Below are 27,920 nucleotides of genomic sequence, written 5' to 3'. Positions count from 1 at the left end.
CGACATGAGATATTTCAGTATTTGCTGCTGTCTTAACAATAAAAGAGGAAAGTAATCAGTTGGGGGAAGGAAGCCTGAACTTTAAATTCCTGATTTCTTTTGATTAGTTTGTCCTTGCAACTATACATCTGCAAGCCAACAGACCCACCGGGCCTAGGCAAACTGGGGGCATGGTACCATACTCTAAGAGGTGGGGCCTTAATTGGAGGGGGCAGGGCCTTGGCAGTTGGCCCTTAGCACTCTCGGGAATGTGCCGCCCAAGGCTCTGTAGAGCACCTCACAGGGCTTTGGCATTGATTTAAAGGGTCCAAGGATGTTGCCCAGTCCTCTGTCAACGTGCTTGGCTGAACACATGTCTGTAAACAGACAATAGGTGGTGATGGATCCCTTTAATCAAACTGAAATAAGGATACAGACTGAATGGCTACATCTAGACTGGCATGATTTTCCGGAAATGCTTTTAACAGAAAAGTTTTCCGTTAAAAGCATTTTTGGAAAAGAGCGTGTAGATTGGCACAGACGCTTTTCCGCAAACGCACTTTTTGCGAAAAACGTCTATGGTCAATCTAGACGCGCTTTTGCACAAAAAAGCCCCAATCACCATTTTCGCGATCAGGGCTTTTTTGTGCAAAACAAATCTCAGCTGTCTATACTGGCCCTTTTGCTCAAAAGTTTTGCACAAAAGGGACTTTTGCCTGAACGGGAGCAGCATAGTATTTCCGCAAAAAGCACTGAATTCTTACAGTAGGAAGTCAGTGCTTTTGTGGAAATTCAAGTGGCCAGTGTAGACAGCTGGCAAGTTTTTCCAGAAAAGCGGCTGGTTTTCTGGAAAAACTGGCCAGTCTGGACACAGCCAATAAGAATAGTAGCAAATGCAGCAAGAGTCAAATATTTATCTTTCCAGTTGGAAAGTTAGCAAAGGTTGGATAATGATAATAGTCCATGTAAAACCAGAATAGCAAAGTAAAAAGTGCCTAGGACTGGCCCCTGCCAGAAAACAGGATACTGAGCTAGATGGACCATTGGTCTGACCCAGTGCGGTCATTCTTATGTTTACAGTAGTGAGACACTCAGCATATCCAATAGGAGCATTTCCTGCTGTGCCTCAAGAAGTGAACCCAGGAACTCAGGTGGCTGGCTCACAAAGAAGAGAAATCCAGCAGCTACTGGATCTGTCAAAATTCAGTCCCAATGATGAATTGTGCAGCTTTAAGAAGGCAGCAGTCACAACAGCAAGGACTAGATCCTCTTGGGCAGCTTGCATGGCTCCCTTCCTTTCAGGAAAAGCTCCTACCAGCCTTTGCTTGCTGACAATCCTACACAAATGGTAGAAAAAGCCATTCTAGATAAAACAGAGGCAGACTCCAGAACCACACCAGCCCTACACTAGAATAGAGCATTTCCCTGGGAAATTCACCTTTGTTCGGTGGCACCCTGGGCTATTGGCCATGGTACCTGGCAACAAAATGGTTCTAGGCCAACATGTCTTCATTGACTAAAGCAGAGAATATTATAATCATTGAATAATTTCTAAGGACCATCTTTAGTCCAAGGCAGGTTCCGGAGGACTTCTACTAATGAGGCTGTAATGAGCACACAGGCCTATGTGCAACTTGGTAATGCCAAATCACCCAAACAAGGAGTTAGATCATGGGCAGGCAATACTTTTTGATAGGGGGGGCACCTCAAGATTTTTGTAAGCGGTCCAGGGCCACACTCTTCCATGATATTCATGGAGGAGGCGTGGGGTCTGGGATGGAGGTTGGGTGCAAAAGGGATCTTGTGGTAAGGGATTTGTTGCAGGAAGGGATGTGAGGTCTGGGTGGGAGTTTGGATGAAAGGGGCAGTTGTGACTTGGGGCAGGGGACTAGACTGCACAAGAAGTTACAGGGGTTCTGATTGTGACCTGGGGCAGCAAGTGCTTGTGACCTGGGGCAAAGGATTGGGATACAGGGTTTGGGAGGGGGTATGGGTTCAGAAGGGGAACAGTGCATTTGGCTTATGTGGGGTTGAGGGAGGAACCGAGGGACTAGTGTGCCAGAGGCAGGCTCTGGCTGGGAGACTTACTTGGGTGACCCCAGCCCAGCATGTTTCTCATGCAGTGTCCCTGTTTGCCCTGCACCAGCTGCATGGTGTGTCAGTGAATAAGAGCCTCAGGAGAGAAGGAAGGGTGCTTCACATGCTACCTGATCTTCAAACAAGAAGCTCCCATTGGCCAGAAAGAGGCCAATGGGATTGTGTTGGGGGCAGGGGCCATGTATGAAGATTCAAATGACCCAGCAGCTGCTTTTCTGAGCAGCATATGGAGGGTTCCTGCTTAGGCTCTGGGCTGCTGCCCCCTTCCAATAGCTCCTACTAGGATTGGGGGAGTGCCTGGGCTCCAGCTGGCACTCAGGACTTCAACCCTATGCAGCTCCTCTCTGGGTTCAGGAGGCTACAGTCCCTTTGGAGCCCAGGCAAGAGCCATGGGAAGAGAGAGAGGGAGGGAGGGAGGGGAAAGCAAGGGCAGCAGCATTCCTGGAGCCCAGGTGATCTGATTCCAAGCAGGAGCCACAAGGGGGGAGAGAACAGATCCCCTGGAGCTTGAGTGCCCAGAGTCTCCCTCCCACCAGCAGGAACTGCAGGGGGAAGGAGAGGAGGAGCAGCGGCAGCCACCCCAGAGCTGGAGTTCTGAGCCCAGGCAGGAGCCAGAGGGAGAGCAAAGCCTGGAGCAAGGATGTTAAATGGCTAATCGAATAGCCAATAAGGGTGCCTCTGTCTCTGAAGTGTAGCAACTGCCTCAGGGCTGTTGCTATACTTCAAAGGCGACAGCGCAGCAGGGGACTCAAGCAGTCCTCTGCTGGCCTCATGCGCCCCGTGGCATTTGAAAGCGGCAGGGTCAGTGGGGGAGTCCCCAGCTGGCTCCTGGCTGCACACAACATTTCAAAGCAGCAGCGCGGCATGGAGCTCAGGATCTGGCCCCAGGCTCCACGCAGCACAGCCGCTTTGAATCATCCCCACCTCGTTCCCTCCCCTGCTGCCTCTTTCTGATAGAGGAGGCAAGGGGGTGGGGAGGGAGCAAGTAGTCAACTGATAAGCATTGCTTAATTGACTAGTCATTCACATCCCTAGCCCAGAGCTAGGCAGAACCTGCAGGGACTGGAGCTGTGGCAACCACAGCCCTGAGCCCTGGCTGAAGCCATCCCCTGCAGGGAAGGTTGCCCTGGCTTGTTCAGGAGCCTGAAGCCCAATTCTGTGGTTGCTGCAGCACAGAAATAACCTCGTGTGTGTGCTGCCCATGGAGGTGGGTCTGATCTTCCAATAACAGCCAAGAAGGGAAAGTCCTTTACTGCTTTCTCAGAAGTTCACTCCTTCATAAGGAATAAACATCTCAAAATCCAGACACCTCTGACCTGTGGAGGAGTCAAATAATGTCTAGGGTGAGAAATTATTAGTTGTAACTAGTTTCTTTGGTGAATTTAGAGTGGATTGTGGCTTTGTATTATTATTGTGTGCTTTATTCCATTTGCTACCTCTTTAGCCACTTAAATACATCTTTTCATAATTAGTAAACCTATTTCTGATTTATAATACAATCCAGTTCATGTAATTTCTTACTGGCAGGGGTGGGCAGAGATAGTCTGTGCATATCTTCCCTCACATTGTGGTGAACCTCATATAACTTTGAGTATGTACTACAAAGGGGAAGGGAAATCTGGGTGCTATAGTAAGTCCCTGAAGTTGAGGCTTCCTAGAACTGTTCTCAGTGATGGTATTTTCTGTAGCTGGCTGTGACCCTAGTTCTAAGCTTTGCTAGAGGAGGCTTTAGTGCCTGGCTTAGCAAGACAGCTTAAGCGGGGCCCAGGCTGATGAAATAGGCTGACTCAGTGGTATCTTAACACCTTAGCTGGCATCCCCAGGCTGCTCCCAAATGCTCACAACGTGCATATGACTCATTGGATCACTGCAAATCCCACATCAAGCACAGAGTTAGGACTGAACTTCCTGCTTTGTTGTCAGCTGCTGTGTGTGGTGTTCTCCCTATGTATCATCCCAGCACTGCACTGTACAGCTGGTTCAGCAGCCCTCAGCAGAACTACTCAGAAAGACCAGAGTCAGTTTGCTGATGAAGGCTCTCGGCCAGGTTTATTGTTAAAGAAGCACAGTCCCTAGTAGCCTCCAGCCTCTATGGGAAAACTCACTCAAATATGCCTGCCACAATGGACCAGCTCATTCACACCAGGATTTTCTGCTGTCCCCTCAGCTGGACAAAGGTGCCCCTCCTGCTATTTCTTTGGATACATTGGTGCAAAGAAGTTACATGTCACAATCCTGAGATAGTTACTGATCCTACCCATTGTATCTGTTGCTTTAAAAACAAAACAAAAACAAAAAAACCCACACATTTCTGTCCATGATCCTATCCTCATCTTACTTGGGAGCAGTGAGTTCCTGTACTATCTTTCAGGACTATATTTACATCTTAACTCTATATTGGGTTGCTCCCATACACCCCCCCTGGAATGTCTTCACATGAATACCCTGCACCTAATACCTCTGAGAAGTGCCTCTGATTTAGCAGCATTAGTCACGTCATTGTCAAGTTCATTGATCAAACAGTTACCTTGTAAGAAAGAATCTGTTTTATGATAAGACTCGACTTTTGCTCATAGCATGGCTTTTGCTGACTTTGATTCAGGCTTTTGACCTCACACCAGGCCTCATGCTGCAGGCTCTCTTTCTACTGTTTTGCTAAGCTGCCCACACCCCAGCCAAATACACTGTAACAACATATGCAACCACTTAACACTAAGATAAAGACTTAGTGCCAGCTATTGGTGGTGGTGATGTTCACAATCATTACAGAAAAAAAACCCAGCATAACAAATGTAAGCACAAGTGGGCAGATTGGAACCTGGGACACTTGAAAGTAAATATAGGAGCTTCTATAGCTAGTTCTCAGCTTAGGCTATAGAGCTCACTCATTGTTATTTCTTGCTGTAAGTTGTCTAAGAGCCACTACATCGGACAGTGAACCACATCCCATAGGCATGTGGGTTACACACACACACCTGGAAGATGATCATGTTATAACAGCTTACCAGCACAGGTTCTGCAAAGAAAAAAAAATCCACATCTCACTAATCACTAATTGACTGTCAGGAAAGTAATGGAGAAAAGAGGACGAGTTCACATCATTTAGTTAGACTTCAAAAAGCCCAGAGTCCCATACAGGAGGTACTAAATAAGTTGTCACGGTCTGAGTCTCAAAGTATCGTGGTAGATCAAAAATTAGCTAAAAAAGAAAGAAAGGGGTAGGATTAAACGGCCAGTTTCCATCATGCTAAAATGTTAATAAGTGGGCACCTCAAGTTTCCCAGTAAGACCCCATAATGCTTAATGCCTTTGTTAATAATCAGGGAAGGGATGTAAGCAGGTAGGCAGCAAAATATGCAGACAACACAGTTATTAAGGTTAGTAAGAACCAGGGATGACTGTGAGGAATTTCAGAGGGACATAAACAAAATAGAATAGTGATAGAGATGCAGCTGTGTTAGTCTGGTCTAGCTGAAACAAAAGCCAGAACTATGTAGCACTTTAAAGACTAACAAGATGGTTTATTAGGTGATGAGCTTTTGTGGGCCAGACCCACTTCCTCAGATCAATATGTGGAAGAAAACTGGCACAATCATATGTACCAAAGTGATACAATCAAAAAAAGTGAACACATATAAAAATGACGAATCAGGTTTAAGAACAGAGGAGCGGTGGGGGGGGGGGGGAGGTAAGTGTCTGTGAGGTAATGACATCAGGGGGTGATAATTGGGGAATTATCTCACCCTTTGTAATGGGTGAGATAATTATAATAGCATAGTTAGGTCCAATTGGAACTTTCCCTTACAACAAACCCCGGTGCCAGCTTTGTCCACATACAGGCAGTCCCCGAGTTACGCGGATCCGACTTATGTCCTCCGGGGCGAGAAAAGCTGCTCTGGGTGTCCCTGGTCTGCTGGGGGGGGGGGGGCGCAGCTAGTGCACCCCCCCCCCCCAGCAGACCAGGCTTTTGTTGTGGATGCCTGGGGTAGAGCAGCTGGGGTGCTGCCGGGTTGGTCCTGGGGGGACCTACCCGGCAGCGCCCCAGCTGTTGTGTCCCAGGCTCCAGATTCAGCCGCTGTTGAAACTGATCAGTGGCTGATTCCAGGAAGCTGGGGGCAGAGGAACTCTGCCTCAGGCTTCCTGTATTCAGCCCCTGGTCAGTTTCAGCAGCAGCGCTGAATCTGGAGCCAGTTCCGACTTACGTACAAATTCAACTTAAGAACAAACCTACAGTCCCTATCTTGTACGTAACCCGGGGACTGCCTGTAAATATTTACAGGCAGTCCCCGGGTTACGTACAAGATAGGGACTGTAGGTTTGTTCTTAAGTTGAATCTGTATGTAAGTCGGAACTGGCGTCCAGATTCAGACACTGCTGAAACTGACCGCCAGTTCTGACTTACATACAGAATCAACTTAAGAACCCCAGGCGTCCCCAAGTCAGCTGCTGCTGAAACTGATCAGCAGCTGATTCCAGGAAGCCCGGGGCAGAGCAACTCTGCCTGGGGCTTCCTGTAGTCAGCGCTGGTCAGTTTCAGCAGCAGCTGACTTGGGGACGCCTGGGGCAGAGCAGCTGGGGTGCTACTGGACCAACCCAGCAGCACCCCATCTGCTCTGCCCCAGACGTCCTGATTCAGCCGCTGCTGAAACTGACCAGCAGCGGCTGAATCAGGACCTGGGGCAGAGCAGCTGGGGTGCTGCCAGGTTGGTCCAGTAGTGCCCACGGGCGCTGCAGGACCAATCGGCAGCGCCCCAGCTGCTCTGCCCCAGAGTCCAAAACAAAAGCCTGGTCTGCTGGGGGGGGGAGCACACTAGCTGCGCCCCCCCCCCCCAGCAGACCAGGGACACGGGGAGCAGAGCCGCAGCGGCAGCGGGGTGCCGCGCCTCTGAGGCTTTGCTCTGGCAAAGCCTCAGAGGCGAGGGACCCCGCCACGGCTGCGGCTTCAGTCTGGGTGCCTGTGGTCTGCTGGGGACGGTCCCCAGCAGACCACAGGCACCCTGACTGAAGCCGCAGCCGCGGGGGGGTCCCGCGCCTCTGAGGCTTTGCCAGAGCAAAGCCTCAGAGGCGCGGGGAACCGCCGCTGCTGCCGCTCCAGTCTGGGTGCCTGTGGTCTGCTGGGGATGGTCCCCAGCAGACCACAGGCACCCGGACTGAAGCCGCAGCCGCGGGGGGGTCCCGCGCCTCTGAGGCTTTGCCAGAGCAAAGCCTCAGAGGCGCGGAGAACCGCCGCTGCTGCCGCTCCAGTCTGGGTGCCTGTGGTCTGCTGGGGACGGTCCCCAGCAGACCACAGGCACCCGGACTGAAGCCGCAGCCGCGGGGGGGTCCCGCGCCTCTGAGGCTTTGCTAGAGCAAAGCCTCAGAGGCGCGGGACCCCCCCGCGGCTGCGGCTTCAGTCCGGGTGCCTGTGGTCTGCTGGGGACCGTCCCCAGCAGACCACAGGCACCGGGTCTCAAGGGGCAGCAGCAGCGGTTCCCGCGCTTCTGAGGCTTTGCTCTGGCAAAGCCTCAGAAGCGCGGGAACCCGCCCGGTGCCCCTGGTCTGCTGGAGACGGTCTCCAGCAGACCAGGGGCACCGGAGCAGCTTACAAACGGGGCTTTCTCGCCCCGACTTCCGGGGCGAGAAAGCTCCGTTCGTAAGTGCGGATCCGACGTAAGTCGGATCCGCGTAAGTCGGGGACTGCCTGTACTCTTCTGACGTCATTATTTGACCTAACCATGCCTATTACAAGATCAAGAACACATATTCCTGTTCATCCAGAAATATAATCTATGCTATCATGTGCCTAAAGTGTCTGTCTGCCATGTACATTGGACAAACGTCTCAGACACTTCGCCAAAGAATCAATGCACATAAAACAGACATCAGACTCTCTCACAGAGAGAAAGCTGTTGCTTGCCATTTCAGCCAGGCTGACCATTCTCTCAATGACCTTAAAACGTGTATATTGCTTCAGAGCGATTTTAACTCCAGACTTCAAAGAGAAGCTTCAGAATTGTCATTCATGCTTAAATTTGACACTTTGGCTACGTCTACACTGGCCCCTTTTCCGGAAGGGGCATGTAAATTTCACTAGTCGTCGTAGGGAAATCCGCGGGGGATTTAAATATCCCCCGCGGCATTTAAATAAAAATGTCCGCCGCTTTTTTCCGGCTTTTAAAAAAGCCGGAAAAGAGCGTCTACACTGGCCCCGATCCTCCGGAAAAAGTGCCCTTTTCCGGAGGCTCTTATTCTTACTTCAAAGTAAGAATAAGAGCCTCCAGAAAAGGGCACTTTTTCCGGAGGATCGGGGCCAGTGTAGACGCTCTTTTCCGGCTTTTTTAAAAGCCGGAAAAAAGCGGCGGACATTTTTATTTAAATGCCGCGGGGGATATTTAAATCCCCCGCGGATTTCCCTACGACGACTAGTGAAATTTACATGCCCCTTCCGGAAAAGGGGCCAGTGTAGACGTAGCCTTTATGTATGGGTCTCAACAAAGATGCTAATTATCTCACCCATTACAAAGATAGCTTCCTCAGTTATCACCCCAATGTCATTACCTCACTTTTAAAAAAAATAAGATGCAGAAGGAAAGGGATGGAAAGCCACACCAAAACTTGTATAATGCCTTTATGTAAATCAATGGCATGGGCCCATCCGGAATGCAATGCACAGTGCAGGTCACCTCATCTCAAGAAAGATATTGCAGGTGGAGATTCAGAGAACAGCAATGCTAGTGTGACCAAGGGACTGGAAGAACTCTCATACGAAGAAAGACTGCAATTGTTCACCCTAAAATAGGAGCTGAACAAGAGGGAATATGATAGGTGTATAAAGATATTAATGGTCTAAAGAAAGCAGATCGGGGACCTCTGTTCTCCCTAACTCATAACATACAAACAAGGGGACCATTCAAAGAGATTAAAAGGCAGAGAAGCTGAAAACAATAAAAGGAAATACTTTTCCACGCAGTGTGTAATTGATCGATAGAACTGGCTGAAGAGGAAGTACACAAAGCCAAGGACATAACATAATTCAATAAGGGATTTACATGGATGTCAAGAATATCTGAAGTTATCGTAATGAAAACAAGAATTTTCAGAGGCAAGGGGGCCGAGCCCCCTGCTCGCTGCACTCGCCAACCCCCCTCTTAGTGTGGGTAGGCAGCCTCGGCTCTCCCCCCAGGTGTGGGGAGGGCCAGGCCAATGCCGCAATATGGCAGCCCCAGCCCGCCCTTCTCCCCGGCCACTGGGCCGAGGACACAGTGTGACAGCCCCAGCCCTGCTCACCCCAGCCATCAGACTGGGGCCACACCAGCCCCAGTTCTTCCTCCCCTGGCCAAGACCACGCCAGCCCCAGCTGTTGCCCTCTCACACCAGCTGCCAGGTTGAAGCTGCACCCACCCACCACCCACACATACGGACAAGGCTGTGCCAGTTCCAGCTTTCTCCGACTTGAACCACTAACTGAGGCTACAGCAGCCCTGACTGTCCCCCACTGAAAACAGGGAAGGAGGAGGCCATGCGGCTGAGGGTGGAGACAGGCAGCGAGACACTGAGTGACGTGATGAAGTCAATGTCAGCCAGCAGGAAAAATTTAATTAGATATAGCGGTAGAGAGAATAAACCTTCTGTTTCATATCTTAAGCCAGTCTCTTACTAGTAAAAACCTGGATCAAACCTACGTGGGCTACACTAGGCTCTTACATTACCCTCCTGCACATTAGTCTCTGTCCACTGGCAGGTACAGGATAGTGAATTACATGCACCTGGGTTGTAATCCAGTATGTCAAGTCCTATGTAGTCTGAATGTTATGCAAAAATCAAGGACTTCTGAGACATATGTGGAGATTCCTGTGGTAATTTATGAAGAGTGTACCTTGACTGGGTTGTTGTGATGTTTACATTGTGTGCATGTATTGTGTTAGCTCTACAGCAGAATTGCCAGAAAATGCATCCGAGGAACGAGAAATGACTACAGATATAGCTATCTTTGTTCTTCCCATGCCACGTCTGTACATTTGGTTTTAGTTGTGAGACAATACGACCTATTAACCAGAGTCAATAATCTATCCTTGTCTGCAGGGCTGGGTGGCCCACTGGCCAGTGTCAAACTCACTCCCTTGTCTGCAGGGCTGTGTGGCTCATTGCTTACAGACAGGAAATGGGGAAAGGAGTCTAGGCCCTCCCTCTCTACTGCACTCCAGCCAAAGGTTCTATTAGTCATTGTAGCTTGAACCACTGAGTTGGTGGGGAAGAGTTCTGACTGAAACATGCGATCTCTTGGCTTTGGCTCACTCACTGGTTTGCCACCATCTTCTCCTTGGTGGGCGCGTGTTTTTAGTTTGCCCATAGAATCGTCTGTGATGCCAAAACAGTGCTGAGGACTGGAAGAAAACATTTATGAATGCCTTGTCTTTGGTTTGGACCTTGCCACAGATCTTTTACAGAGGAGACTGTGAAACCAGAGAAAGATGGGGGAGGAGAGACTGCTGGGAATAGGAAGTTTTAATTTTGAAATTTGAATCATGCCAAATAATGAAAGATTATATTTTTCCTCATGCCAGCTCCTACAATGGCACACACTGCAGTTTGTGTTAGTTATGAAACTTGAACAAGCTGAGTAAACAAGGAAGTACTGGCAGGTGTATATAAAGCTCTTCAAAACCATCCATCTTCTAGGAGAAGAGAAATTGAAGACAGGTGAGTAAAATATTAAGCTAATTCAGAGAGGGAGCTATTCTGAATTCTGTTCCTTAGAAAAGTCCTGGGGGTAGTCATGTAAAGCCAAATTCTCATGCATTGACTTTAGTGAGAGTTCTGCTGGAGGAAAGTCTCCAGGAATTGTCTTTAGATAAACATCTATGTTATGAAGTAGGAGTGTAATTCCCAGCTCACATACACAGTCACTCACCCTTTTTGCTCGAGGGCACTTGTAATAGCATGCACGACTAGCTTCCCTTCCAGGCTCAGAAGGCTTCAGTGTAGTGGAACACACATGTCCTTTTTTCCTTCCCAGTTTCATCACCACCAGCGTCCAGCTAGATAGAAATGCTACAAAGTTTTGCTCATCTCCCAAGCAGAATCAGTCACCAGCTACAAGGCTTCTAACTCCCTCCCTCACTAACTTCTCCTTGCCTTTTGGCTCCCTCCCAGACTTTGTAACCTCTGGCTCCCAGGCCTACAGGCATTGCCAGTTTTCAGGCAGACACCAAGGTTTTCCACCAGCCCCAATCTGTTCCTCTTTTTAAGAATGTAAGAATGGCCATACTGGGTCAGACCAAAGGTCCATCCAGCCCAGTACCCTGTCTGCCGACAGTGGCCAATGCCAGGTGTCCCAGAGGGAGTGAATTGAACAGGTAATGATCAAGTGATCTCTCTCTTGCCATCCATCTCCAGCCTTTGACAAACAGAGGCACAAAGGAGGCAGGGATTAATGAGGTGGTAGCTTAAAGCAGCCAGTCAGGGCCCGGGTGGGCTGTATAAGAAGGACTTCACATCAGAAGAGTCAATGGAGGAACTCAGGGGTGGGCACTGTGAGAGGGCACTACCCAAAGGAAAGGGTGCCCCAACCTGGGAGGAAGATAGCCCCCAATGTATTGGAGACCCTGAAAGAGATAGGTAACTACAGGCAGTCCCCGGGTTATGTACAAGATAGGGACTGTAGGTTTGTTCTTAAGTTGAATCTGTATGTAAGTCGGAACTGGCATCCAGATTCAGCCGCTGCTGAAACTGATCAGTTTCAACAGCGGCTGAATCTGGACGCCAGTTGTGACTTACATACAGATTCAACTTAAGAACCCCAGGCATCCCCAAGTCAGCTGCTGCTGAAACTGATCAGCAGCTGATTCCAGGAAGCCCAGGGCAGGGGCTTCCTGTAGTCAGCCACTGGTCAGTTTCAGCAGCGGCTGACTTGGGGACGCCTGGGGCAGAGCAGCTGGGGTGCTGCTGGGTTGGTCTAGTAGCGCCGCCACTCCTCAGCGCTACTGGACCAACCCAGCAGCACCCAAGCTGCTCTGCCCCAGGCGTCCTGATTCAGCCGCTGCTGAAACTGACCAGCAGTGGCTGAATCAGGACGCCTGGGGCAGAGCAGCTGGGGTGCTGCCGGGTTGGTCCAGTAGCGTCCAGAGCGGCGCTACGGGACCAACCGGCAGCGCCCCAGCTGCTGTACCACAGGCATCCGGAGCAAAGCCGTGGAGCACGGGGGCAGCGGGACAGCCCAGACGCGCCGTGGCTGTCCTGCTTCCCTCGGGCTCCGTGGCTTTGCTCTGCTTTGCCCCCCGTCCCCCTGGTCTGCAGACCAGGGGGATGGGGGGCAAAGCAGAGCAAAGCCGGGGAGCACGCGGGCAGCGGACAGCCCTGTCCGCTGCCCGCGTGTTCCGCCGCTTTGCTTCCTCTCCCTGGTCTGCTGGAGACCAGGGAGAGGGAGGGCCCCATTCGTAACTGCGGATCCGACATAAGTTGGATCCGCGTAACTCGGGGACTGCCTGTATTGCCAAGACACCACCAGAGGAGATTGCTCCTGGGTGGCAGAGCTAATTCTCGAGATAGACACAAGAGGTGCTGTGGTAGAGAGTACAGCCCTGTTACACTACTAAAATCAGTAGTGCAGTTGTGGGAACATGGACCATGGAAAGCAGCGATAGGGACTAGCAATGTGGAGTACTGACCTGCCCAACCCCATGGATATGTACTCCCCGTGCCACCACTCACCGCGGACTGTGGTCCTGCAGCCATGTCACTATTTTTAGTGCATTTAGTTAAGGAAAGCTAGCATGAGAATGTCTACGGAAGCTGGGAATCACAGCCCTAGTCCATGATGAAGACATATCCTTAGTAGCTGTTTAATGCTATAAAGTGCTGTATGCTGCATAGAAGAGATGAGGTATCTGATGATTATTTAGATTACTTTTTAGAAAATCAGCATCCTGGAATTGATGTAAAGAGTGGAGGGGATAATCTCTTCTATTCTGCTCATAGAAATAACAATTAGCAAACAACTGCCCCATGTGTATAGGAGACCCTGGCATAGAGTAAAGGTGCATGTATAGCCGTGGCAGGTACCTTCAACAGTATTATTTTTACTGATTCCAGATCAAATATTACTGGGGTTTGTACTTTGAAGTAAGCTACTAAGATGCTATGGGGCAAATTATGAATATGATCAAATTTAAATTATTACAATTTGCTGTGTTTAGTCTCCCAGATCTTTTTGACACTGAAATCTTTGTGTTCAGTGTCAAAAGAGACATAGGTATTATTGTGCCCACCATCCCAATATTTACACGAGTACACAAAATTCCCTTCGATCTAAGTATTTGCACATTCAGTGAAGAAAGACATCCCATCGTTTCTTTGTATTTCTTCACACCAGTATTTGCATATTTAGATATTTCAATTTTTCTGCAGACTTGGATTTATTTTCCAGCTCTCTTGGTCACTTGAGAAGAACTGTCCCCATGGTACTCACGCTGATGATTCTGGGCCTTGCTGCCCTTTTTGGTGAGTTTGAGGTCCATGTCTATTTCACTATTTCATGTCTAAACTCACTTCCAAAGCAACAATGTAAAGAGATGACTATGGGGAAGGGACAATATAAGAGATTAAGGCATTTTTCTGAACCTTCCTACAAAACCTAATTATGGACATGGAAGAATGAGTTTATGTTCACAACAGGTATTAATGTAAAATCACTCCATTTAATTTCAGGTACTTCTGCGAGTCAGACCAAATGCTATGGTGACATAACCAAGGTTGATACCATTGGGGCTTCCTGTAAAACTGCAAAAGCAGAAGGCTTAAGCTTCTGTGGTGAGTAGAATGCTGCTGTATCTCAGGACACAGAATCATTAAAATGATCTATAGTACTTTACACGCATGAATGGATTAAACCTCACAATATTTTAATCGACTAATTTCCTCATTTCACATGAGGAGAAAACTAAGACAGAGGAATATTAAATCTTTGGTGTAACTCCCCTGGTTTCAATGGAGCTACATTTGGGATGAAACCATCAGTGTTTACACAGGTGGCTTATGATTCTTTAGGCGTCCAACCTCAAATATTTCGGACCTAATTATCAGAAGTGCTCACATAAGCACCTCTAATTAAAGTTACCAGAAGCTGTGAATGTTCAAAATCTATGAAAATCAGGCCCAAGGTATCTCTTCTTGAAGCATTCAAAATTAACTGTCACTTATTAAAATTTGATCCAGGTGACTTTCCTGAGGCTGCTCAGCAAATCAGTGGCAGAGCTGGGATTGGTACTGAGGATTTCCTGTTCCCAGTTGCTCAGTTACACCTCATTACATTAAACTATTGATCTGGTGAATCTGGTATTTTAGACAACAAGGCATTCCCTATTCTTTTACTCTACAAAATAAATTGGACTTACTGCCAAAGTCTTCCATGCTGGTAGGATTGAGATTCCCTCCTAATGTAACATTAAATGGTGGTGAGATGGGAAATTCAAAATGCAGTTGTCCCCTTCTACCTTCTGCCTCTGTCACTAAGAATCCCACCAAGAATCCCCTTGGAACTTTGAAACCCCATAGTACAGTCCTAATCTGGCCACAGAAGGTAGATGTGACTCCTAGCTCCTCTCAACATCTCTCTTGCATCATCCAGACAATGACAAGTTGTTGCTAGTTTCTGCTCAGAGGCTGAGCATGCTCCTCCTCCCAAGCCCATTCACCTTCATCCTGGCACATAAAGAAAGAGGAATCAAACCAGCTTTTATATGTTGTTTCATGGCACAGTTCTTTTTTTACCTTGACACATTAACATTGACAGGGCAAAATTCACAATGCATGTAACTCTCAGATGGCAGAACAGAGCTCTGGGCTTCTGAAATCTCTCACATTGACTTAATCTTATAGAAAACACCCTTATTTTCACATTTACTATAGGAGTTCAAGCGTCAGAAAAGATCGCTGAGAAGGACTTAAATAATATGAACAAATACAAAGCCATCATTAAGAGCACTGGCCTAAAAACATGTGTGGATCCAGCTCTGATTGCTGGTATTATCTCTCGAGAGTCTCATGCTGGAGCTTCCCTGAAGAATGGCTGGGGTGATAATGGAAATGCTTTTGGTTTGATGCAGGTCAGTAACAATCCATAAAATACTATTGTGTAGCAAAGTGTTTCCACAGACTCAGCTTGTTTCTTGTCTCATTAGCCCCAGGCTGAGATCAATACATGACACTCTCCTACACGGTGCACCTTAGATGAGGCAGCAGCACATCACACTGTGTGACAGGGTGCTCGCCCTGCACTGGCCCTTTAAGGGCAGACCCCGGCCTGAACCAGGGCCAGGGAGTTTAGCCCAGCTGAGGCTGTACTAGTCCATTAGGGCCCAGCTGGGAGCTATAATAGAGGATGGGCTGCTGCTGTGAGGGGGAAGCAGTGAGAACCTGGCTGCTGAGGGAGGAGGAGGCTTCCTGGAGCTAGGGCAGGGCTGGGGGAGGCCAGGCAGGACTAGGGGAGCTCTGGCCAGCAAATCCTCAGACTGCAGGGCTTGAAAGTAGGCCCGATGAAGGAACATCGACCCCCGGAAGGGGGGCTCAGAGACAGACTTGAGCACTGCCGGAGGGCAGTGTGGCGAAGAGGACGCCGCAGCTGGGAGTAAAGAGGGGAGACACCACCCCAGAGAAGGCACCCTACCTGCCAAGGGAGCCAATTCCTGAGGACAGACGGCAGGGGGGTTACGGTGGTGAGTGCACCCCCCCTCACACACTGGCACATGCCAGGCCTGGGAGTGCAAAGGTTGCTTCTTGTGATGCAGTTTGAACGTCAGCTAATGCTATGGGTTAACAGAAGTTCCTGGAGAGGCTGCACATTTTACCTTTCTGTAGAAGAAAAGTGAAGTCCTTAGTGGCAGCAGCAAGTTAGGGGGAAAGCATCAGATAAAAAGACAAGGTGAAAACTGGCAGGTTCAGAATGACAGGGCAGGCTTTATCCACAAAGTCCTTAGGGATGATGATAGAATTTAAAACATGCACCTGTCTATCACCGCTTAGTGCACATTGCTTCTGTTAAGACTGTCAGTGATAATCCAACAACAAAAGAACAGAGTATAAATTTATGGTTCATTCTGAACTTTTGCATTTCTTTGAATTTAGCCAGGCCTTTGTCGTCTGTGGCAGTCCATGTTTATAATGAAGTCAATGAGACTATTCAGAAAGATTAAAGTCTTTAAGGATGAGAAATCAAGAAGATTTTTCCTAGATAAAACCCTTAACTTCCTCCTTGAGGCAAGAAGTGTGGCCCACAAACTGCAGCATCAGACATTGCAGCAGTAGAAGCCAAATACATAACTACAATTTGAAATGGAAAAGACGATGCATTATAAGACATCCTTTTTCATTAGCCCAGTCCAATGTACTATTCCGTGGAGTCCGCTCAGAGTACAACAGGAAATGCAATGAAGATCCATGGACATTACCAAAAATTGGTCTATCAAATAAAATTTGACAACTAAAATAACATAGATTATATTGAGAGAAATAGACAGTTTAAACACATCCTCTTTTTCCCCTCTGGCTTTTCTAGGTTGATAAAAACAATCATAAAATTGTTGGACGGTGGAATGATGAAGACCATCTGCTTGATGCAACACGAATCTTTATTGGCATGATAAATGGAATCAAGGCAAAGTTCCCCAAATGGACAATGGAACAACAGCTGAAAGGTACAGTATAGATTTGTGTTTATACCTGGAACTAAGGGAAAAATCTGACAACCCCATTTACAAGTTTGTGTTACTGAAACTTTAGAATAAGCATTTAAAAGAAAATCACAATTTTTCACCACTGATGCAGTTTGCTCAAACAATGGAAAAATCAAGAAGTAGACAGTGTCCCATTCTTTAGGACAGTGTTGTGTGGTAGATTTCCAAAACTGCACAGGAAATACTTGCATGGGCAGTGATTTATATGGGCTCGTGGTGCCCATGCTCCAGCAATATTCAGAGCCGGGGGCCCTGCTCCACCAATATTTGGAGCTGGGTCTCTCCCCCGTCCCTGCCAGGAGCAGACCCTGGCCCCCACCTGCCGGGGCCCCCACCTGCCAGCCCCCCCACGCATCCTCCCACCCCAGCCCCAGACTGACCCTGCTGTGCACAGCTTTCAGTCCGGCTCCCCCTTGCCGGCGCGCGCTGCCAGCTGCTGCTGCCATGCGCAGCATTTGCAGGTGAGCAGGGAGACGCCCGGGCGTGACATGACGGGGACAGGGTGGGAGCGGGGACAGGGTGATGCTGGGAGAGGAGAGAGTAAGAAGGGCATTGGCGGCTACAGGAGGGGGTGAAGGTGCTGGGAGAAGGCTTGAAAAAAGGGGTGGGCATGAGAAAGGTGGGAATGGAGCAAGGCATGTGTGAGGGCATAGAGGTGCATGAGAGGAACGGGGGCAGAGGGTGGTGAGGGGGTGAGCATCAGGGAAAAAGAGGGCAAAGGGGGCAGGGGCAGTGAGGGAAGGGGGAGGCACCAGAAGGGTGCAGGGGAAGGGAAGGTGCAGGTGCCAGTGGATTCTGGGGGTGAAGCAGAAGGGCAGACACCTTCAGAGGAAGGACCAGCACCAGAGGAGAGAGGCAGGGCAGGCGTGTAGAGGGAAGTGTTAGAAGAGGGGATGAGGAAGGGTAGCTCACATGATCAGAGTGGAGCTACTGGAGGAGTGGGCACAGAGGGGAGAGAAGGGCTGGTGGAGGGGGGCAGGTTGCAGGAGGGCTGAGGGCAGTGAGAAGGGCAGGAGTCAGGACAGCAGAGGAGGGTGAGGAGTTGGGGGGCAGCAGGCACGAGGGGAGCTGATGAAGCAAGGGGAGGAGACATGGCAGCAGACAGAAAAGGTAAAGGTTTATAAAAAAATGTATTAACAACTTGGGTGCCACAGTGGCACATCCAAACAAGCTACATGAACTCAGTACTGGTGCACAACACAATTCATTCTGCTCATGGGAGGAAACTCTTAGGCTATGTCTACACTGGTGCCTTCTTGAGCAATAACATCTTGAGCAAGGGTTCTTGTGCAAGAAGTCTTTTGCAAGAACACGTCCACACTGCCATGTGCGAGCTGTACTTTTTCGCAAGAGCATCCATGGCAGTGTGGACACTCCTGCGCAAGAAAGCTCCGATGGCCATTTTAGCCATAGGGGTTTCTTGTGCAAGAAATCCCTGCTGAGCATGCACACTGCCCTCTTGCGCAAGAGAGCTTACACCTGTTAGAAAAGAGCGTAGCTCTTGTGCAAGACACCCTCTCTTACTATGCCATACTGTAAAATTTCCTTGCACAAGAGCAGGCGGGCAGTGTGGATGCTCTGTGGGTTCTTGCGCAAGAACGGCTGTCCTTGCTCAAGAAGCCACGAGTGTAGACATAGCCTTGGAGGGAACATTTCCCCCAGCCTCTCTGCCCCTGAGTTAATGTCACACACATTGGGTTAATGCAATTGCAGGATAGTTGCATGAGGGGGGTTTGGTGGGGGCCAAACTAATCCCTGTTGGTAGGAGGATGGTGGGAAAAGTCCTTCGAGAGGGGTGACATGACACCTTTTACTTCTGGTCATATGTCCATATTGCCCCCAAAAATAAGCAAATGAAAATTGAACAAAAATGTGTTAGCAAATGCTCATCTTATCAGTTGCATTACCTTCAGAGGCCTGGCTAACGGGGGTCAGGGGGCGTGGTTAACAGGGGTCAGCAGTGTGGTTAATAGGGTTCAGGGGGTGTGGCTAATGGGGCACCACCAAAAATTATATAAACCTGCCACCCCTGAATACTTGTAATTCCTCCTTTCCCCAAAACTTGTTTCTATTAACTGTGCTCACTATTTTGGTGTTTTGTTTCAGGTGCAGTTTCTGCCTACAATGGAGGAATAGGAAATGTCCGAAGTTATGATAATATGGATATTGGCACACCTGGCAATGACTATGCCAGCGATGCCACTGCACGAGCCAAGTTTTTCAAAAAAGAGGGTTATTGAATCTGGAAATTCTCTTCTTTCAGATAATCGTAGTCACTACAATTTATCAATGTGATGTTAATGAGAGAGACTATGTTTGGGGAAAGATGAAAAGCTGTATCTATAAAATCCTTATTGATGCATGTTGGCCCATTGATGGCAGTGGTAAGACTTGCTTAAATATGGGTTTGCAATCTTGGACAACACACTTTAAATTCTGCAATCAGTAATACATTCATTATAGCTGGCTGTAATGGAAGCATTGATTCAGACCCTGCTCACCTTCAGTAACTTCAAAACATTTGGTCTCTAAGGAAACATTGATAATATCCTAGTCTGATTATTTCTTTGAGTTATTAAAACTGCTCTGTCTAGCTGTTAGTTTTCTAGCTTCCTAATTTTAATCATAGAAATTATATATCTTGTCTGCTGTTGGCATAACTAAAAAGAGAAGGTGATCTCTTCGAAAATAAATGCTTTCTTCCCCAATCTTTTAGTGATTTAATTTGACAATTTTTCACTGTAGCTGGACACACATCTGTAAACTTATTGCATGTGGGGATTTTATTGACACATCTTTTACTTTTTCATGGAAATGTCCATATCCTGGGATGAATGCTTTAATTGATCAAAAATTAGCAAATGAAAATTGAACAAAAATGTGTTAGCAAATGAAGTAAGATTCCAATGCTCATCTTATCAGTTGCATTAGTAAAGGTTGGATAAGTACAATGATATATTTAAAGCAAATCAAATAAAAAAAATCAAATGAAAGAAATTTGAGCTACATGAGACCATGGGTCTTCTCTCTTTTCAAAGGCCTTATAACACTTCCTTAAGTCCATGTCTACATTACGGGTAAGATAAAAGCAGCCACAGTTGATCTTCTGAGCTTCAAATTAGTGAGTCTAGTGAAGACATATTAATTCAAACTGAGAGGGTGATTCCATTGATACCACTAGTCCAGCTTCTATGAGGAGCAAGTCAAAGTGTGCTCCCTTCAACTTCCCACAGTACAGACATGGCCAAAATTCAAGTTAAGATACTTCGACTTAAGCAACGCAATTAATGTAGCTGGAGTTGCATAGCTTAATTCGAACTTATCCCTTAGTGTAGACCAGGTCTAAATGAAAAGTAATGATAAATGTCTTGAGAAAACATTAGTACTATCTGTAATGTAACAGGGGGTTTGGGACACCACTAAGAGGGTCAAATCAGGGCAAACTACTTAGAACCAGGGCTACTTACAGCCCAAGAATGGGGTCCTTCTGAAAAACCAGTCACACAGAGCACTCCAGCTGCCACTCTGGCAAGCAAGAATTTTCAAGAGCAATCTGCTTAGACACCTCAATTTTACGTGTGCCACAACCACCACCACTCCTTACACAGGGAGAAGGTTATAAAGCCAATATCACCAACTCTGAACAGGTTCTCCCGGTCCCAAAGGACCAACCGCGCTGTCCCAGGTCAATTTATACCTCCAACTTATCCAAGAAGTCCTTTAGAATCTAAATGCCAAAAGTTTATTAATAAAAAGAAAAGGTTGAGTGTAAGATTGTAAAAGAGAGCACATTACAAACATCAGTCACCAAGTTCTTGATGCAATCTCTTAGCAGAGATTTTACAAACTGCTACCTTAAAAGTCTTTGGTGTATATCCTATGCTAGGATGGATCAATGAATCCTTCTAGGCCCTATGTCCTTAGCAAAGGGGCTTCTGAAGCAGAGGGCAGGTGTGAAGAAAAAGATGGAGGCACCCCCTGGGATACTTTTATAATCATGCCCATGAGGCAGGAAATCCATTGTTCTCATGAGTGATGGCACCTCCCAAAATGGAGCTGATCACATGATCACCATGTCCTTTTTAGGCAAGGAGCCATGGAGTATCCAGGTATGTCCTAATTAGGCAAGGGGTCATTGTGTGCTCCTCAGGTATCAACTGGCAACATTTAAGAGCCATTGTCCATGCAGCATCCACTGGGTCGCCAAACCTCACAATAGGTGGGTGACACCTGGCACTATCTCCCAGACAGAAAACATTTAAAATATAAGTACAGAGCCCATACTCATAACTTTACATACAAAAACATACACCCATATGAGTAGCACAAACAGAATCAGCACAGCATAAGCTTTTATTAGATACCTCACATGGCCCACTTTGCACAGAATTTAGGGCAAACTCACAGTAGTGGGTGCAACAATGATCTACCTGGTCACATTAAAATCCAATAACGTGACACTATCCAACACAGCACGGTCTTACATTCTTGACTTTAATATCCAAATTGAGCACTTTTTCTGGAGTGCATTCATAGTTCACTTGCTCCCAGTGGGAGCTACAGGATAAGGAGAGTTTTTTTAAAACGGTGTCTTTGACTTGACCAAAAGAATCTGAACCAATGTCTATTGAGTCAATGGGAAGATGGTTTTACTATAAACAAAAAAAGTGAAAACATTCATGTTGGCATATGGAACCTCAACAATTTTACAGGTTTCTATATTCCTGAAAGCCTAGATAATCATTCTGGATTTGCGGACACGTTTTACAAACAAACAAAAAGATAACTCTACTGTTAATTATTCAATTGACAATACAACTGGTAGCTTGTTAGATTCCACTTGTCCAGTCAAACATTATAATTTCCCATATCATTAGTCTCCATTATCCATGTTTTCAATTAAAGTTAATTGTGAATATTTGTATCTTTCTTTAGATTCATAGAAGCATGTATAACCATGTTTCCTGGGAGTCTAACAAGAAACACTTAAACCAGGGGTCCCCAACGCAGTGTCCATGGGTGTCATGGCACCTGCCGGGGCATTTATGTGTGCCTGCAAGTGAACAGGGTCGGCCCAAGCCATTCTTGCACCCTGGGCGCCTGGCGCATGCGTGGTCCCCGCCCCGGGCATATGGTGCATGCACAGCCCCTGCCCCAGGCACACTGGCAACCCCAAAAGGTTGTGGACCACTGATTAACCAAATACACCAACTAAATGTTGTATTTCTTTTTTCTAAATGGAAAACCATCTTCACCAATGCATTTAGTAAGCACAGAAATACTAATCTGCATCCTCTTAATTTACATGCAAAGATTCTTGCAAACAGGCTGCAGTAGAACTGTCCTGTAAGCATGCCAAATCATAGGCTGTGTGTGTGATTTGTCTGTCTCTGCAATGGAGTGTAGTCAGCCATTGAAGTGTTGTTCTGGTGGCCCAGCAGTCATTTATAAAAGCAACATGTCCACACTACCAAGCCCATTGTTCTGTCATAAGGAGCTGCAGAAGTCAAATGCCATAGTCCTGCTTTTCACAAGGAATAACACTATTCTCAACCATTCATGTCCAAAATTATAGTGATAGAAATGAAGCCGTGTTAGTCTGGTCTAGCTGAAACAAAAAACAGGACTATGTATCACTTTAAAGACTAACAAGATGGTTTATTAGGTGATGAGCTTTTGTGGGCCAGACCCACTTCCTCAAATCAAATAGTGGAAAAAAATTGGCACAACCATATATACCAAAGGATACAATCAAAAAAATGAACACATATGAAAAGGACAAATCAAATTTCAGAACAGAAGGGAAATGGGGGGGGAGGTAAATGTCTGTGAGCTAATGATATTAGAGGTGATAATTGGGGAAGCTATCTTTGTAATGGGTAAGATAAGTAATGTCTTTGTTTATACCGAGATGTAAAGTGTCGAATTTAAGCATGAATGACAGTTCAGAGGATTCTCTTTCTAGTCTGGTGTGAAAAGGTCTTCGAAGCAGGAGGCAGGTAATCAAGTAGTTGGCGAATCAATGCCCACAAAAGAGATATTAGACAGGATCACAAAGAAAAAAGAGTTTCTTGCCATTTCAACCAGAAAGGGCATTGTCTCAACAACTTGATTACCTGCAGAAATGTCCATCCCATGTGGCCAGCTTCATAAGTCCTGTGCAAATGACCAGCATACGGAGACATGAATGCCCCCAATGCCCTCTTGGACTGCGAGCTCTTCTGCTCCCACAGTCTCTATTGAACAGGAATGCAGTGCACGGGAGATACTGGACCTCAGCAAGGTCTGAGAGGAAGGAGTCCATTCTCCACAACCTCCAGGCAAAGAAACAGAATGCTGACATCTACAGCAGGATCACCACCCACTTCACGGCCAAAGGACATACCAGGACTCTGAAGCAGTGTAGGCTCAAGATCAAGTTGCTCAGGCGGGCCTACCAGAAGGCCAAGGAGCAGAGCAGATGTTCTGGAGTGATACCTGCCACTTTTCTGACTAGCTGGATGCCATTCTAGTGGGGGTAGCCATTGCGCCTACCCTGGTCATTGAGTCTGCCCAAAACACACCTAGCATCACTCTGCAGGAGGGTGGGGTGGCAGAGCCACACAAGGAGGAGGAGACCAGCCAGACAACTATGCCCAAGATCCAGGAGCTGCTCTTCACCTTGGAGCTTGGTTCCCCCTCCCAGGGCATCTCTTTGGCCAGCAATGACTCCAGGGAGGGCACTTCTTCTGAGTTCTCTAATTACAGGTGGGATCAGGTAATAGGCTCTGGTGGGGCATGCTCTCTTTCAAACTACTGAGCAGGGGGGGTGCGGAACAGCTTCTACATGCATCTCAAGATGGAGTGCCAGTCATGAGTACTCAGTTCTATGAAGCTCTCACACAGGAACCCCTGATCCTTCTCACATTTCTGGGGAGGCCTGCTTAATTTCACATGGGGACCCGTAGTTCTTATATTGTGGGAATAAGTGAATAAGGAAAAGTTATTTACTTTTTCCATACTATTCATGATGTTATAGCCCTCTATCATATCCCCCCTCAGTCTCCTCTTTTCTAAGATGAAAAGTCCCAGTCTTTTTAATCTCTCTTCATAGGAAACATGTTCCAAACCCCTAATCATTTTTGTTGCCCTTTTCTGTACCTTTTTCAATGCCAATATATCTTTTTTGAGATGAGGCGACCACATCTGCACACAGTATTCAAAATGTGAGCATACCATGGTTTTAATGCCTCTACATAAGATATTCTCTGTCTTATTCTCTATCCCTTTTTTGATTCCTAACATTCTATTTGCTTTTTTGACTGCCGCTGCCCAGTGAGTGGATGTTTTCAGAGAACTATCCACAATGACTCCCAAGATCTCTCTCTTGAGTAGCTGTAACTAAATTAGTCTTCATCATATTGTACGTATTGTTGGGATTATTTTTTCCAATGTGCATTACTTTACATTTATCAACATTTAATTTCATTTTCCACTTTATTGCCCAATCACTTAGTTTGGTGAGATCTTTTTGAAGCTTGTCAAAATCTGTTTTGGTCTTAACTATCCTGAGCAGTTCAGTATCATCAGCAAATTTTGACACCTCACTGTTTAGCCCTTTCTCCAGATCATTTATAAATAAACTGAATAGGATTGGTCCCAGGACAGACCTCTGGGGGATCCCACTAGTAACCTCTCTCCATTCGGAAAACTTACCATTTATTCCTACCTTTTGTTTCCTGTCTTTTAACGAGTTATCAATCCACGAAAAGACCTTCCCTCTTCTCCCATGACAACTTACTTTACTTAACAGCCTTTGGTGAGGGACCTTGTCGAAGGCTTTCTGGAAATCTAAGTATTCTATATCCACTGGATCCCCCTTGTCCACTTGTTTGTTGACCCCCTCAAAGAACTGTAGATTAGTAAAGCATGATTTCCCTTTACAAAAACCATGATGACTTTCCACCAATAGATTATGTTCAGCTATGTGTTGAACAATTGTATTCCTTACTATAGTTTCAACAAATTTTCCCAGTACTGATGTTAAACTTACCGGTCTGTAATTGCCAGGATCACCTCTAGAGCCCTTTTTAAATATTGGCGTCATGTTAACTATCTTCCAGTCATTAGGCATGGAAGTTGATTTAAAGGATAGGTTACAAACCACAGTTAATAGTTCCGCAATTTCCCATTTGAGTTCTTTCAGAACTCTTGGGTGAATGCCATCTGGTCCTAGTGACTTGTAACAAATAAGTTTATCAATTTGTTACAAAACCTCCTCTAATAACACTTCAATCTGGGACAATTCCTCAGATGCGTCACCTAAAAAGAATGGCTCAGGTTTAGGAAGCTCCCCAATATCCTCAACCATGAAGACTGAAGCAAAGATAGAGACAGTAAGCTGTGCTTCTCATGGACAGATTGAGTTTCACTTTAATCATTCCTTAATACTTAAATTATTTAACTGATAAATTGGATTATTTTATAAAAGTGGGAATAGTCAGTGCATACTATGACATAATTGCTTTTTGTTCCACTGGTTTCAGACGCCGCCGAATTACTAATTCTCCCGTGCTCTTCAGGAAGGTATCTGACATTTCCTCTTCTGTTGGAATTCCATGAGGTAATTTCAGAGGTCGTATTCTATGGACAAGGGAATTTGTTTAAAACCTGGACAATGCTAACCGTTTCTTTTAATTGTTGCTGGTTAAAGGAACAGTTAACAAACCTTATCAGATGCTTTATGACTTTCAGTTTTGCATTCACAGCTGGGATATTTTTGTGCACTCTGGGCTGAAATCTCTGTAAACAATGCAAAATACAAACTCACTTCAAAAAGCAATATATGTCGGTAAGAAGTGAATATTAAACTGAAGCATTCATATATCAATAAAAGAAGATATATACACAAAATTAAACTACTTTGGGAAAATCACATCTTATTGAGAGTAAGTTAGTGAATCTCTTAAAGTTTAATGAATTTTAGCAGAAATTCACTAACATACCAGGGTTGCCCAATACTCATCAGCACGGATTAATATGACACCAGCATAAGAACGAGCATTCATAAATATATTTGAATTTTAATACATTAATTAAAGGCTAATAGGCAAAATTCTTCTCTGCCATGCATAGCAGTCTCAATGCTGGTGCTCTACTTTCCTTAAAAATGCATATTTCCTATTAATATCCACATATGTAGACTACAATTGTGCAAATGCCTACCTGTTGGCTCAACTTTACTATTGTGTGCAGTCCTTTTGATTTCAATGGGATTTCTCACTGTAGTCGCATTAAGCACATGCATAAACATTTGTGGAATCAGGATCAGATCTGAAAGAATTTTGTCCTAAATTTCTAGGCTAATTACTTTACTGATGTGCACGATAAACATGAAATAATTTAAAAAGCATACTTTATCCAGTCCAAAATCATGTATTATCTTCTTTTCCCAGTAGGGACGACCTATTCCACTTCTGATTCTAGTGATAAGATGCAATTTGTGAGGCTGCTGAGGATCACCTCCATACTTTTCATGATCTGAAGGTTGTAGCTGAAATACCTACAAATACAAGAAATATCTTTGTTTATTTTTAAACATTTACTGAATCCAAAAGTATCTTGCTGTAAGAATACTCTGCTAAAATATACTTTTGATCTTTCACAAAAAAGAAAACGGGGCAACTCTTGCTAAATTTCTAAAAATTGGTGATGGTGTTTCCTCATCACAGTTTGCAGAAAGACACAAAAAGTTTGGGATCATGATTCTACAATCGCATATCTGGGCATTTCAGTGGCCCCTGTACAAGAGCAAAGATCCAGTTATAGACCCAGGACTTGAATTTGTAAGATCACTGTGACAAGCTTATTATTCAAGAATGCCATATTTCAGAAATAAAATTAGCTACAATTGGATATTCACACAAGAACTTGAGTGCATATCTCTCTAGTTTAACAGAATTGTGCAGTACTCTTACAAATTAGTATTGAGAAAACTAAAAATAAAATCTAAACATGCTTTCAAATCCTTAAATATTGGGCTTACTGAAGCTGGAATTCTTGATTTAGTAAATTTATGGCGAATCCATCCTGTCCAGGTCAGTGACTCCATGCTGCTTTTTGCCAGATTCTAAACAAAACACAAAAAAATGGTACGTTGCGTCAAATATATTCAAGGATAAAGTTACCATTTGTATTGTGAATAAAAATGTATAATGACTAAATTAGGATCATGGTCCCATTGTTCAAACTAGAGATGTAAGATCCCAGTTAATCAGTTAACTGGTTAAACCAATTAACCGAGTAAGCAGGATCCTGCATGTGAGGGACCAGCTTCTGCTCCTGCCTTCCCCCTACACTTGGGGTTGCTGATGCTACCCTCCCCCTGAGCTTAGGGCTGTCTCCCCCTCCTCCACGTGGGGCAGCCAGTTCTCACCACCTGTTTCTGCAGGGATGGAGTAGCCCTCTGCCTATGGCAGGCAGCAGGTGGGGGGGCTGATCCTGAGTACGGGTTAACTGGTTACTGGTCAGCATCACCCGTTAACGGGTTACCCGTTTAGACTCCCAGTTTAAACAAAATAACGGACACACTGTTGTGCACTTATTGCATCAGCAGGGGCTCTGACTCTTAGAAATGTAGCCTATCCTCTCCGAAGGAAACCAAATGCTTCCGAATCCTTTTAAAGCCTGGGATTCTAGTGCCGGGGTCCTGGAACACGCGCGCCTGGCCCGAGCGCCCTGCAGAAGAAGACGGAAAACCTAAGCGGCCGGGACACGCTCTCGGGGAGCGCTCAGCCAGCGCAGCTCCCCGGGGGGTGGAATCAGGCTGCAGCGCGCCCTAGCGTGGCCCAGCAGGCCCGGAGAGGGGGGAGGCCCAGCCCCGCGCGAGGGGCCAGGGCAGCTGGCGGGAAGCAAAGCGCCGCCGCGGGGACCAGGGGCTGCGGGACGTCGCGCCCCCGCCAAATCAAAGGGACCCGCCGCGGCCCTGCGCCCCACTCACTCGCCAGGCGGCCAGGGGTCTCTTAGCAACGCAGCCCAGCACGGCCGCCGCCATGTTGGCCCCGGCCGCCGCTTCAGCGGCCACTAAAAGTCCGCGCGCAGAAACCGCCACAGTTTGGTTCCGAGGCGGGGAGGGGGAAGGAATAAAGCGAGACACCG

The 27,920-nt window shown here is 46.6% G+C and overlaps 2 protein-coding genes across 3 annotated transcripts; one reads left to right on the top strand and one right to left on the bottom strand.

Moving 5' to 3' along the window:
• The first annotated feature begins 224 nt into the window (after positions 1-224).
• On the top strand, positions 225-19,874 carry LOC102445543 (lysozyme g-like). Of its 2 annotated transcripts, XM_006137412.4 has the most exons (6): positions 225-3,419; positions 13,462-13,554; positions 13,762-13,863; positions 14,962-15,158; positions 16,607-16,745; positions 18,891-19,874. In XM_006137412.4, exons 2-6 carry the CDS (start codon positions 13,512-13,514, stop codon positions 19,022-19,024), a joined length of 615 nt encoding a protein of 204 aa, XP_006137474.2. In that variant the 5' UTR covers positions 225-3,419; positions 13,462-13,511; the 3' UTR covers positions 19,025-19,874. The 2 variants fall into 2 exon arrangements, with proteins under 2 accessions (XP_006137474.2, XP_075772877.1); XM_075916762.1 differs by lacking the exon at positions 225-3,419 and having other exon boundaries at positions 13,146-13,554.
• Positions 19,875-25,170: 5,296 nt separating this feature from the next.
• On the bottom strand, positions 25,171-27,919 carry MRPL30 (mitochondrial ribosomal protein L30). The gene is made up of 5 exons (XM_075916763.1): positions 27,763-27,919; positions 26,809-26,892; positions 26,179-26,325; positions 25,492-25,565; positions 25,171-25,406 (listed from the first exon to the last, which is right to left on the bottom strand). The coding sequence occupies exons 1-5, from the start codon at positions 27,814-27,816 to the stop codon at positions 25,274-25,276; spliced, it is 492 nt and encodes a 163-aa protein (XP_075772878.1). The 5' UTR covers positions 27,817-27,919; the 3' UTR covers positions 25,171-25,273.
• Between the last annotated feature and the right edge of the window lies 1 nt (position 27,920).

Source organism: Pelodiscus sinensis, chromosome 1, assembly GCF_049634645.1.
Source record: "Pelodiscus sinensis isolate JC-2024 chromosome 1, ASM4963464v1, whole genome shotgun sequence".
Lineage (NCBI taxonomy): Eukaryota > Metazoa > Chordata > Testudines > Trionychidae > Pelodiscus > Pelodiscus sinensis.
The sequence above is the reverse complement of the archived record's forward strand: the minus strand, read 5'-3'. Positions and strand labels throughout refer to the sequence as shown.

Bases quoted from the DNA above. Each gene is read 5' to 3' on its own strand.
- LOC102445543 (XM_006137412.4), top strand. From the start codon at position 13,512: ATGGTACTCACGCTGATGATTCTGGGCCTTGCTGCCCTTTTTG. The intron at 13,555-13,761 runs GTGAGTTTGAGG...ATTTAATTTCAG, and splicing joins GGGCCTTGCTGCCCTTTTTG to GTACTTCTGCGAGTCAGACC. The intron at 13,864-14,961 runs GTGAGTAGAATG...CATTTACTATAG, and splicing joins AGAAGGCTTAAGCTTCTGTG to GAGTTCAAGCGTCAGAAAAG.
- MRPL30 (XM_075916763.1), bottom strand. From the start codon at position 27,816: ATGGCGGCGGCCGTGCTGGGCTGCGTTGCTAAGAGACCCCTGGCCGCC. The intron at 26,893-27,762 runs GTGAGTGGGGCG...TGTTTTGTTTAG, and splicing joins GACCCCTGGCCGCCTGGCGA to AATCTGGCAAAAAGCAGCAT. The intron at 25,407-25,491 runs GTTTGTTAACTG...CCTTGTCCATAG, and splicing joins GTCATAAAGCATCTGATAAG to AATACGACCTCTGAAATTAC.